The sequence below is a fragment of the Corella eumyota genome, chromosome 5 (assembly GCF_963082875.1).
Source record: "Corella eumyota chromosome 5, kaCorEumy4.1, whole genome shotgun sequence".
NCBI lineage: Eukaryota > Metazoa > Chordata > Ascidiacea > Phlebobranchia > Corellidae > Corella > Corella eumyota.
Window position 1 is genome coordinate 11,636,634 of NC_137494.1, and position 13,976 is coordinate 11,650,609.

General features: G+C 29.2%; 1 protein-coding gene across 1 annotated transcript; it reads left to right on the forward strand.

Annotated features, from left to right (window-relative positions):
• The first annotated feature begins 4,011 nt into the window (after positions 1-4,011).
• Positions 4,012-13,403, forward strand: LOC145752503 (adhesion G-protein coupled receptor G7-like). Its single transcript, XM_082568801.1, has 18 exons — positions 4,012-4,129; positions 4,383-4,614; positions 4,818-5,053; positions 5,254-5,751; positions 6,441-6,566; positions 7,419-7,508; positions 7,758-7,888; positions 8,357-8,518; positions 9,051-9,233; positions 9,346-9,558; positions 9,723-9,845; positions 10,028-10,165; positions 10,473-10,582; positions 11,056-11,263; positions 11,632-11,773; positions 11,904-12,064; positions 12,160-12,330; positions 12,649-13,403. Exons 1-18 carry the CDS (start codon positions 4,054-4,056, stop codon positions 12,913-12,915), a joined length of 3,267 nt encoding a protein of 1,088 aa, XP_082424927.1. The 5' UTR covers positions 4,012-4,053; the 3' UTR covers positions 12,916-13,403.
• The last annotated feature ends 573 nt before the right edge of the window (positions 13,404-13,976 follow it).

Here is a 13,976-nt window from a genome sequence, read left to right on the forward strand (position 1 = left end):
CATTTTCTCAAACGCGCCATTTGAACTTCATAGGACATTACGTAACGAGAGATGACGTCACCGAATAACTTTATAAGGTTTTCATTAAATGTTCATCAAACCAACCGCATTCCTTGGTTTTACAACGCAGCTGCATTTAAACCACAGTCAAGTTTCAGTTCCAAATGCTTCAATACACTATGCTTGATAACTTGATTTGATTAAAACTTTGGAAGAAAATAGTCTTCAATGCTGAAGCTGTTAAAAATATGTATTAAATTTATGCTACTCCACAGGCATTTAAAAGACACTATATTAATATACATTTAACAAAATTGTGTAATGTTTTAACAATATAAGTAAAAAAAATGTTTTATTATGCTTACCCTAATAATAACTTTGTTAATCTTCTGCTAAATTTTTCTTTAGTTTTAGAACCTTCTGCAATAATATAGTGCACGTGTAATTTCAACTAAGGTTTAAACTAAAATGAACGGATTTTTTGCCACGTATTTTGTTAGAACTAAAAAACCGTTAAAACTTTAAGCCATGTTACAAATGCTTTCAATCAGTAATCAAAGTTTTTTTGTTAAGGATTTTTACTGGAACGCCTAAAACAGTTTGCGTCTGTGAGTTTACAATCTTGCTAGTAAAGAGAATACAAAGAAACTAAACATACATCTAAAAGAAAAGTGTTATGGCATTATTTCTCCATTTGTAAAATACAGAAGAACTTTGCTGAAACAAAGCGATAGGCTTTTCAAGATTAGGCATATAATAACAAACCTTAAAAAGATATACCACTTTGCAACTATATATAAAACACCACTTTACAACTATTTTTTTTTTAAACTTAAAGCACCTAGATAACAAAAATTTCATATGTTTTTCACGGTTTTCAAGTATACTTCTTAGTTTAACGGTTCTTATCGAATCTCTTATTACTTTTACGGCTCTTGGAATTTTTGAGAACCGTAAATTAAACATGATCAAGAAATATTAATAAATTCCCTTTGTTAGACTAAATTTTATTTGTGATTGAGTATTATAACATTATGTATTATGTTTCGATAATAAATTAAATTCAAATCACGTTATTATATTTAAAATTTGAAACAAAAATGTGTTTATATTAGCTTAGATACCTTAGTTTAACTTAAGATTAGCGTACTTATAAAACAAGCCAACATTATTTAGTTATTGGTTGAATATGTTGTCATTAATTTAATAAAAGGTAGTAGGTCAGTAGTTTCATTTGTAAATAGAAAACAACTTTTAAATTTAAATTAATTGTTTTATAGTATATAGCTTTCGTTTTTCAAAACGCGATTTGCACTTTTAAAAATAACAAACACACTCAATAATTTTAATTAAATAATAAAAATAACATGTTATTTTAGGCTACAAACGTTTTTCAGTATTAATTTAGAATCTGTAATTTCCCAATCGCATAATATCCTTAATAATAAAATGTTGTTTTGACAGATATTATAGGAAGCTGCCATTTCACAATAACTCAGTAACAACACGATTTCAACGCTGTAAGCAAAGGTCAGCCGCATGTTATGCATTTCAAACTGATTTTATAAAACTAAGTTTGTAGGCTAAATTATATCCAGTTCAGAGGGCGTAGGCTTGTAGCCCACATAAGGTTTGAAAAACAGAGAATACAGTGTGTGGTAGCCTACTAAGGATATGCATTACATCAAGTAGTCCTTATTAAGCAAGTTTTGGATAGCAGAAAATAAGTAAAAAAAAATATTAAATTATGTAAAAGAAATAAATAAAAAATATTTGATTAATGGCATTTTAATTGCCGTCTAGTCAGTTTTTGGTTATTAAGTAATACATTATGATAACTTGCCAAATTTTTCTATAAATTTTTTATACGTAAATTAAATTTGGCAATCCAAATTTTTTAATTTAATTTTGTTTGGGTTATAAGGGAATTAAATTATTTTAAAAAGTATGAATAATGGCATCAAATAATATATATAAAAAGGTTTAATAAAAATAATAGGCCAAACAATTTTAATCAATCATTGCATTATGCAAAATAATTAATTACTGTTGTTGTGCTAAAAAGCAATGTTTTTGTTGTTAATAGTTAGATATATAGTAATTTACAGCATTTTAAACGATAAAAATTTATATTTGTGCCTTTTAAAACAACCAAGCTGTTTTAAAAATTATAATTGATTTTGGGTTACTTAATTTTGAAGATTATTGAATAATTCAACACATCAATTGAAAAGCGCTTAAAATCATGATAAAATATTCTATTAGTATACTGAATTTAGAAGCGTAATATAATTACGTTTGTAATTTAATCAGTTGCAAGCAAAAAATTGATTTAAAAAAACGAAAGATTAGTAAGAGAAAAAAGGGCCTAGTTTAAATTGATAAACCCCTTTCTCTCTTATACGCTAATTTCATAACACACAAAACATGAAATAGTGAAAAGGCTAGCACGCTATTTATTAGGTTTAAAGCACGTTTATAAGCAAAACATGTGCTAACTTTATGTATTAATAGCAGTTCTATGTATTAAAAGATATATATATGTATATTAATAGCAAAGTTTTAAAAAAAACTTAAATTAGTAAGTACAGTTTGAAAAGGGCAACTTAATAAGGCGTATTTTTAAAAGTATTAGCCGTATTTTATTAAGTTTTATTATTACAGGTTTTTTGTAATATGAGTCAAAAAATTGCAATATTTAATAAAAGGAAATTGCGTAATGGGTTCGTTCAATGAACGTAAGCAATACGAAACTGCTTTTAAAAAGAGAACTTAACGTACAGCAAAAAGCCATCTTTGGCCTATGTTAATATACGTAATAAACAATAAATAACGCAACGTATAGATTTGACAGCTCCAACTAAATGTATACCAACAGTTTTATTTTGTTATTAAGTTACTATAGAGTTAACTGCCGCCGGCAGATACAAAGTCAAATCTTTATATACGTTGTCATGGCAAATTTAAAGGTCGAATTTTAACACAAATTTTTGTGCGGTCATTACATGCGAATGGTATTTAATGTAAACAATTAAAAGTTTAGTATCGTTATAATTAAATTTTTTTGAGCACGTTAAAATTTATATTTAAATTTAAACTTATACATTATTGATTTTAAACTTGGGTATATTTAAACAAATTAAATTCATGTTTTTTGTTATCGTAATTTTTTAAACAAATTTTTGCATATCTAAGAAAAGGGATTTTTATTAATATTTAAAAGTAGTAGACCATATCAATAATCTATACATCATTTTAGTTATGTTTTATTTATAAAAGTGTAGGCAGACAGTCATATCTATTTTCAAAGGTTTAAAAATAAAGCAAATTTTGTTTTTCAAGAAAAATATTTTTACATTTTTTTTAGTGTAAATTTGCAAAACTTTTTGGTTTTTATTTTAAATTTATACCTAACATTATAACTTAATGTTACTCAAACCTAAAATGACTGATAAGTAATAGCTATGACGTTAAGACGCGTCATATATTCGCTTCAGTTTATCTTTAAGGTTTAGAATTATATAGAAAAACAAGTATTTCTAAAATTAAATTTTTATTTCTCAATACAGTCATTTTGAAATGCTTTAATTTTATAAATTTTTAGATTAACATTAAAACTGAAATTATTTCAAATAAGCGAAACTCTTTTTAAAACTTTTTTGGCAGCTACGCAAGATGTTTTAATTAGTTACGTAATGACGTCAATCTATCTGACGTTTTTGACGTATATGACGTCATTGCGTGTGTAATTAAAAAAAAATTAGTGGAAATGAGCTCAAAGACGTGATATGCTTGGTTTAATTTAATAAAATTAAAGTCTGCGTTATTTTTATCATGCTTATAAGGAAATATATCAAAAAAATATATTTATTATTTGTTTTTTTTTGGCAGATAGATAGTAATTAGCGGCCGTAAGTTATTATTATTAGTTTAAATACTTGGTAACTAGTCATAATTTTTAATAAGGCAACTAATATAAACTAGGTTAACGTAACACTTTATATTTGTTATAGAAATTAAGTTTTGTTAGTATTATAATGATCTGTTAAAATTATGAATTTTCAAATATTTTGGGTTTTTTTTTCCTGCTTTTTAAGTAATTACTACAATCTAGTGCAAGCCGCCATTGGTAAGTAAAAATAAAATAAAATATTTTTTTATTATTTAAATTAATTTTTTGGGTCACTTATATTCTTTAATTCTATAATTATTAAATTTCTAATGATAACTTATTATTATTTTATAATCGCGTTTTAAGGTCTTAAATTTTTGGAGAAGTTTTTACAACTAAAATTTATTTAAAATATGTATAGTTACTAAAATAAGATTTTTAAAGTCCTAAAATTTTTAAAAACTTCTAATAAAAATGTATTTTAATTTAGTTAGTAGATTCAGGTTTGAAGGTTTACAATACACTTTCCACAATGCAACATTGACGTTTGAAGATGCACAGAAAGTATGCAAGTCTAACAACGGCGAGTTAGTTCATGTGACAAACCGAGGAATTCAGCTCAATCTTACTAATGAAATTGAAAGACTTAACCTTACGCAAACAGAAACAGAGTGCAAGTTCTGGAAAAACGGGTTTTGGACTGGCGGAATAAATAAAATGAGGTTACTATTCTTTAAAAAAGACACAAAAAGAAAAATTGAAGTAATGAATATAAGTTTGTATTGCCAGGTTAATGCTATTAAAATGGCAATTGACTGGTTCTAAATTAGAAGGAGGTTTAGTTTCAAACTTCTTAGAAAATATACACAAATAGCCCATTTTTTAACCAACTTTCTAATTTTTTACCAACTTTAAAATATTTTAGCCGAGTTGTAGATGGTGGCAAAATGTACAATGACCCTGTATGGATGTGGGGAAACGGGTCCAAAATAACAAATGTTACATCAAACTGGGCCAAGGGGGAACCCAACGATAGACCCATGAATATGAGCGCACTACAGTTAATCGGGCAACTGGATTCAGGTTGTAGAATGAATAAAAAGATTGGGCAATGGGTCGATATCCCAAAGAACTATTTAAGGAACTTTATTTGTCAAAAAGGTGAGTAAGATGAAAAAAAATATACTACAGTAACAATATTTAGGCTTGTTAGCATAATTTAATTTTATAAAAAATACTAGTTTTGATATTTAAACAAATGGCAGCAAAAGTGTTATCTGTTGTTCTTTTAAATTAAGTGTTTGGTTCAATAAACAGTAAATGTTAACAGCGCCTATTAAAGTCAAAGTTGTTTGTTTTAGATTTCAACGAATGTTCATCGTTGAATAAAAACAATTGTCATCCCAATGCTGCCTGCATAAACACGATGGGGTCATTTAATTGTTCCTGTAATCATGGATACACTGGTGATGGTGTTAACTGCACAGATATAAATGAGTGTACAGAAAGAAAAACGGCTTGTCATTTTAATGCTAACTGTACAAACACAGAGGGATACTATTCCTGCCTTTGTCATGAAGGTTATACTGGCGATGGGTTTACATGCACAAATATAAACGAATGTGAACTAATGACAAACATTTGTGATTTGAATGCAAACTGTACAAACACAAACGGATCTTTTATTTGTGCTTGTAATACTGGATACACTGGCAATGGAGTTACCTGCACAGATATAAATGAATGTGATTTAGAGACAGACAACTGCGACCGCAAAAATGGGCACTGCCTGAATAATAATGGATCGTATTCCTGTCAATGCAGTGAGGGGTATATGGGAGATGGTGTAAAATGCGAAGGTATGTTATATAAACAAAAATTACTTTGTGAAATATATACGATTTGAATCCATGTGAATACCATAAAATATAAGTAAAATATTATTATATATGCCGGCAGCGTGGTGTAGTGATAAGAACACTTGCTACACCACACATGAGGTCGTGGGTTCAATCTCCAATGCACTCACGCTGAAGCGCCCTAAAGTAAGCCGCCATAAACGGTATGAACCCCACGTTTAAGTCGTGCATTCGCATTTCCCACATCGAGGATAAAGATATATACAAAAAAAAATAAAAATATGCTTAATATTAAAGCTTTAAAGCTTTGTGCCATATTAAAGCTTTAAAACAATTAATATGGGTTTTTACTTTCATTGTATAAAATTTAAAAAAAATTAAAAATTGAAAGGTTAACTTTCTATAATTGATTTTTTGAGCCCCATTTCTATTTATATTCAAGAAAATATGACTTTTATTAACTTTTTTTAGTTTATATTCTGGACTTTTTTTCTTATTCTTGTTTATTTTTGTAATACCAACGCGACATCTGACCCGTTCTTAGAAAGTAAAATAACTAACACGATGTTTCAAATTTATTTTTTTGTAATTAAAAATGTCTATAATATTTTGTTTAAAACGAATTATTTTTAAACATTTTTATATATATTTTACATTAATACATTTTTATATACACTTGTGTTTTTCAGATATTAATGAATGTGAACAGAGTCCAGGAATTTGTGGTGATAATCGAACATGTATTAATATCCCAGAATCATATCAATGTATTTGCGAACGCGGGTTTAAAGGAGACAGTGTAGTTCGTTGCAGAGGTAAAAATGGGCAACTCTGTTATATAAAAATAATTAAATGTTTATAGTTATATCACAATAATGGGCATATATATTCTACTGTATTTAAAAAAATAATATCACAAATATTAGGAAGTTATTTTTGTATTAAGCAGAAAAAAAACTTTTTCCGATAATGCGAAGAGTAGATTATAAATCACGTAAGATATTGGGTGTTAGTTATACCATATCGGTATAACAGATGTTTTTTAATTTATTTTTGAGATAAATTAACGGTGGAAAGAATTATTTTTTAAATCTTAATATCATTTTTTGTGATATTATTATTATATGTTTTTTCCAAGAAATAGAAAAAACGTGAATTAAGGACCAGACTTTAACAATATACTAGTACACGTAAATACAAAAAACATGGCATTTTGCAAAACAAAATTAGAAACGGAAATTTCAACAATAAAATAACACGTTTCCGTCTTTCTACATATCTAAAAGCTTTAATATAATATAAATATAGGCTACTGAGTATTAAGTGTATGAAAAAAACTTCTTTAAATAGAGTATTGGTTTATTATTTGTATTTTTATTTAAAATACGTTTATTTTGATGTAAAAATGTTGTCAAAAATGTTGTCTTCAACAGCCATTTTATTTTTAAGTTTAGGTTTATTTATTGTATTTTTAATTAAATATTATGCTGATTTTAATAAATTGCACAAACTGTCCATTGTTTTGTTTGCACAACTTTGCTATTCTAATTAGTTTTAAAATGTATATTTTGCAATTTCTAATTTTAGTAGTTTTTTGTCCCTTTTTAATTCTAAAAAAACGCAACTTAATCGAAATGCTTTAAATTAATCATATTATTGTTTTTTAGGTTTCTGCCAAGCTATGACAATTAACGGTTTTGATTTTGGACTTACTAGATACGGAGAAATAGGCAAAACAGTAGAAAAATGCAATAACGGTAAAATTTAAGTTTATTCAGCGTTTTTTATTAAAAAATAAACCCAAAAATAGCAAATTAAAAAAAATTCAATATTTTCCAAACCAATATGGCAGGTTTTTACATATTTTAATTTAATATTTCTAATTTTTTACGTACATCTTTAATGTTATATACTAATTTTAAATTAACTTATGCATTCCTAAAAAAATGAAAAAAATTAAATTATCATAACCTTTGGAAAAAATACCCAATGTTTTTCTTTCGTAGGGATACCGAAAGCGATTGTTATATGTCAAGAATATATACTTCCGCCGCCCAATAATACAGTTTATAACTTCGATGAATCAACCTTTCGATACTTGGACTGTAACAAAACAATAGCGAACGTACTTGATTTGGTAAGTTGGTATATTCAGTAAAATAAAGCAATTTTTTATTTTTTTAAAGGGGCGTAAAAATAATAAACGTAAATGTTTTGATTTAAAACAAAAATTAAGGCTGTGGTGGGATTTGAACCTTAAACCCTGCGGGTTTGATCTGATTACAAAGGTTTTTTTTCCATATCACCTTAAGGTGATAGGTTTTATATTCTTTATTGGGTAAGGGTGTGCTGTTATGACGTGTTTTTGAGCTATCTGTAAACACCGGGCTCAAGGGCGAATAGTGTGACGTTGGTGCGGGTCGAACCCGAAACCTTTCGGCTCGTAAACCGACGCCATGACCGGTTCGCCACACCACCGGACTGATGACAAAAGTTGACATATTATAACCAATGTAGCTTACTAACGAACTCTAGCGACCATAATTTTTATAAACAACCTACCGCTTTTTGTAATGTTAGAAAAATTATTTTTATTTAAAAACAGACACCTGAGCAGTTGACCAAAGAAAGTGTTGTGGAACTGTTCGGACTCGAACTCGAGATATACACTAGTGTGTTCAGTTCAAATTTAACTGCTTCAAACATAGAAACTTCGATTGGTCATATCAGCGGGATTTCTGGTAACGTTAAAGAGGGGGTATTACCGGTAAGCAAAAGTTGAATCATGTGTAGTTTACGGTCCTTGAACGATAATATTACTTTTTCGGTTCTTGCCAAATTGCTTATTACTTTTATGGTTCTTTAAAATAAATATTTATTGACAGGTTTTAATTATTGGATAATTGCGATAATCAATACATAGTGTTCTTGTTACTATTACAGTTTTCGCATTTTACCACATTTTACTCTAATATATTTATACATGGTATCTTAGCTACACCGCCATGAGGTCGTAGGTTTAATACCCACTGCTCTTATGCTGTAGCGCCCTTGAGCAAGGCGCTAAAAACGGTATTAACTTCTGATTAGCCAGCACTTAATTAGCGGCATAATTACCGGGTAATTATAATCTCTTAGCCGAACTGCAAAAGGCAACTGGGTCGGAGTAACTGATGTTATTATATGTTAAGGTCGCGCATTCGACCTTCCCACATCGAGGATAAAGATATATACAAAAAAATCTACCAAACTATTTAAGTAAAGGCCTTGCCGTTCTAACAATATATATTTTTTAACAGATTTCTGTGAACACACTCAATTCATTTTTTCAAGCATCATCTACTGTAACACTAGAGTTACCCAATCAAGAAGTTTCGCAAAATGTCGACGCTAATCTAACGCAGGGTTTAAGTACCTTTTTACAATATGTTAACGTAACTGAGGAAGGATTTGAACTTGAGACTTCAGCTATGGTGGTTCGGGTAATTTTTTTTTATTTTTTTATTCTAAACCTTTTTAGTTAACATATTGTATATTTAAAACAAAAATTATAAAAAGTTCAAGAAAACAAGCTTCACTTAAAATATTTTCCAGGCTAAGGAAGTGGATATTAATAGAGAATTACGCTACCAAACCTTTGACAACGACGGTGGCGTAAACGTGATTATACCAGGTGGAGTATTACGTAATGCTGTTATACGTCGCGGTGAAAGGGTTAGACGACAAACCGACAAAGAACAGTTACGAAGTTCGTTCTTGTTTTACAAAAATGACAATTTGTTTAAAACGGAAAATAATGTGTCATCGGTAAGTTAGGTCTAAAGTGTTTATGCTACAATATACTAAGGCCTACTAAAGCATAAAATTGTGAAAATGTTAATACTACATTTCTCTAAAACGAGCTGTCTAATTAATTTACTCTTTTTACTTTCTTTTTTAAACTAACTGAAACAAATTAAAATTTTCCTTAGGTTCTATCCATCGACTTAGGCCAAAATTTGACGATAAGAAACTTGGAGGAACCGATTTTAATACAACATAAAAGTGTTACATCACGATACGGGACAAAACCAATGGCAAATACAACTTTAAAGGTACAACAACTAGTATATATATATATATATATCAATAAACATAATAGTAGACCTGAAAATAAAGTTAAAAAAACATTATCATAATTTTTCCAGCTTCGTATACACGATGGCTTGGATCAAAAATACTATAAACATTTTAAGACAACTTAAAATAAAAATATAACGTTTTATAATTTGCGCAGCTACTAAGGACCACTATGCAGTGTGTGTTTTGGGATTTTGAAACAAGCGAATGGTCGAGTGAGGGTTGTTGTTTAAATGCAAATGTAGATCCTCCCCAATGCTCATGTGATCATCTCACCAACTTTGCTATTATTGTAGTAAGTTTTTAACTGTGTCGTCAAACAGTTTTTGGATTATTTTTTCTATATATATTTGTCCTCGATGTGGGAAGGTCGACTTCACGACCTAAACATAGAGTAACAACCATTACCCCGACCCAATCTCAAGTCGAATTTGGCAGTTTGGGATATTATAGATTGTAATTGCCCAATAATTAGGTTGATGACCAAGTGTTGGCTCAGCAGGAATTTATATTATTTATAGAGCCTTACTTAATATAACACGATTAGTTAAGATATAACTTTTCTTATGTATTCCTTTAAAAATTTATTTTAAATAAACTAGAAATCAGACGAAATACCAGCGGATGTTGCTCTGTCTGTAGTTAGTTTAATTGGTTCAATTCTCTCAATTATCGGCCTGTTTTTAACCCTCGTTCTAAGTGTTGCAAACCGGTAGGTCAAATGTATTAATGTAACTAAGTACAATAGAAAATACAATGTATTGCTCGAGATATAACAAAATTCAAAATAAAGATGCTTTGAATTTTTTTGCCCGGTAAAACCCTTTATATTTTTTTTATATATCTTTATCCTCGATGTGGGAAAGTCGAATGCGCGACTTAAACATAGAGTAACATCAGTTACTCCGACCCAGTCTCGAGTTGTCTGTGGCAGTTTGGGATATTATAGATTATAATTGCCCGATAATTATGCTGCTGATTAAGTGCTGGTTCAGCAGGAGTTCATACTGTTTATAGTGCCTTACTCATGGGCTCTACAGCATGAGAGCAGTGGGGACTGAATCCACAACCTCATGTGTGGTGTAAGCAAATGTTTTTACCACTACACCACGCTGCCGGTTATTACAACAGGCTGCCATTTTTTTTTATTTAGTATTAACTAAAATAATAATTTTTTGTATACAGCGATGCCAGAAAACGAAAACCTACGAAGATTTTACTCAACATTTGTTTGAATCTCTTTATTGGTAATATAATATTTGTGACAGGAGTTACACGAACTGAAAATAAATCCTTGTGTACAGCTATCGCCATTTTTATGCAGTATTTTTTTCTGGTTACCTGGTGCTGGATGGCAGCGTACAGTTACGAAATGTACATGTCATTAGTTAAGGTATTTTTGTTATTGTTTTGTTTGTATAGTATAATCAACTATTGTAAACAAAATTTGCAAATTTTCCTGGTCCTGGGTTCGATCCCCACTGCTCTCATGCTTTAGTGCCTTCCCTTGAGTAAGGCGTAATAAACGGTGTAAACTACTGCTGAGCCAAAACTTAATCGGCTGCTTAATTATTGGATAATTTTAATGTATAATATCCCAAACTGTGAAAGGCAACACGACTTGGTCGGGTTTTTTGATGTTACTGCGTTTGGGTGAAATTGACCTTCCCACAACGAGGTTAAATAAACTTAAAAATATATATATAGTTAATTTAAACACATCCAACTAAATTTTATTTGTAAAATTTGCTTCTTTTATAGGTATTCAGAGACAGTGTTACGTTCTATTTACAACGGTTGGCGGTTTTTGCTTATGTGACTCCCGCTTTAATTGTAATTACAAATATTGGAATTACACTTGGGTATTTGGACAAAATACCGTCGAAAACGTTTTGTAATCAAGGTAAAATTCATAGATTTAAATGTCTTTGGAGTAAAAGGTATTTAATTAAAAAACTTTAGTACAATAAAACTATAGATACATTGACTTTATAAATACGTTTATGTTTAAAAATTTACGTTTTTTTTTATAGAAAAAGACCCTTTACGCGAATCAACCTATCTAGCAAATAATTCGTGCTGGCTTCGTGGTTATTCTCTTTACATTGGATTTCTGCTTCCAATCGGGCTAATACTAGTTTATAACTTGTTTGTTTTTATCATGGTGTTCCGCGATCTAACAAAAAACAAATCGGTAAAAAAATTTTTAGATTTTCAAAATTTTTACTTACACTAAAAATGTGTCTTAAACTAGTTTTCTATAGATTCACATGGTAAATTTTTTTTTAGTCGCAATCATCAAATTTGAAAAGGTCTGTGCAAGAGTCCTTTCCTATTGCTGTTTCTATGACAGCAATAATGGGCCTGACATGGGTATTTGGGTTTCTCCTATTAGTATCTGACGATGCTGTTTATGTGACTGTATTAGCGTGGCTGTTTGCTGTGACAAACACTTTACAGGTATACTTATTTTTGTTCACAGTTCACACCAAGAGATCGGTTAAAAAAACACAAACCCAGACACCTAACAAAATACAGTATAAAGTTTAAATGATATAGCCTAGCCAGAACCCTTGAATTTTGGCAGAACTGTATATTAAAAAAATGATACCTTCTAAAGTTTTTATAACTGAAAGCATTTTTAAGTAAGGTACTCTAAACTTTTGCTGAGCCCTAAACCAATTAGCAGTTTATTTGCTGGACAATTATAATAAATACCAAAATACCTGCTCTTTTAAAAAAAATTATATTTAACAATATGTGAATGTTTGAATTTAGGGTTTTACAATTTTCATCTTAACATGCGTCAAGTCACAGTCAATGCGCCAATTTTGGTTCCAACCAATCTATCGATTTGTTACAAGCGCAGTAAACACTTTAAGTACTACTTCAACAAATGACACCAACGAGCACAATTATAATAAGTCAATTTCATCAGGAGGTAGTCCTGTGTCTAAAAGTTTAAGAAAATCGCAGTGCTATAATCCTAATAATTCAGTTAACGCATCTTATACACCAAGTAACGAAGAACAAAATAAGGTATAAGAAGGAAAAAAACAATTTTTTTTATTATTAATGCAAAATTTTAATTAAAAATAAAAATTGATATTTTTTAAGCAGTTATATTATTAATGGCATATTATATTATTAATGGCATGTTTCAAAATAAACATAACACAATTTTAATTGTCCCAAAAATGTTATTATTAATTTTTTTTTTTAACTTTTAATGTTTTGTAAATTAGAAATATTTTTTGTACTGCCATAGCATATTAAAAGACATCTTACCTATTGTTTATTATAGATTTACATGTATGTTTACATTCTTTTCATTTTGTTTTATTGTTTTTATTTGTTTTATTTCTTCAACATGTAAAAAAGTTTTTATCGTAAATACAATGTATTGTGATTGATTTGATATTTGTTAAACAAATTTAAACATTTGTGTTTTTTCTGCGCTAAAAAATTGGAAAAACAATGGCTTATGTTAGCCTTTACAAAGTACTGTACCAAAATTATAAATAAATAAACAACAACAAGTTGTTTAAACCAGGAATAAAGTTACAGTATGCAAAATGAAAACATCAGCCAGTTAGCTAAAAAATAAAACCAACAAAACTAGTTAAATAAATATATTTAATTAACATTTCACACCTATAATATATATATTTAAATCGAATTCTGTAATGTAAATTTTAATAGTAAATCTTTATATTACACACCAATTAGACTATGACTTGTTTTTTTCACAATAAATAATCCTTGCTGTGGAAAGGTTGACTTCATGACCTACTAGAGTAACATAAGTTACCCCGTCCCAGTCTCCAGTTGCTATTCACAGTTTGGAATATAACAGATTATAATTGCCTGATAACTGAGCTGCTGATTAGGTTTATACTGCCTTATTTAAGGGTGTTACAGCAAAGAACCAGTGGGAATCAAGCTAAGGCTCTTATGCAGTGAAGTCGAAAAGGGTTTTAACTCCACATTACGCTGCCGGTGCATTTAAATATACAACTATATAAAACCAACTCAAAAATTTAAAGTATACACAGACATAACACCAGACTTAATACTGTTATATTGTGATAGTAACGCCGAACCAA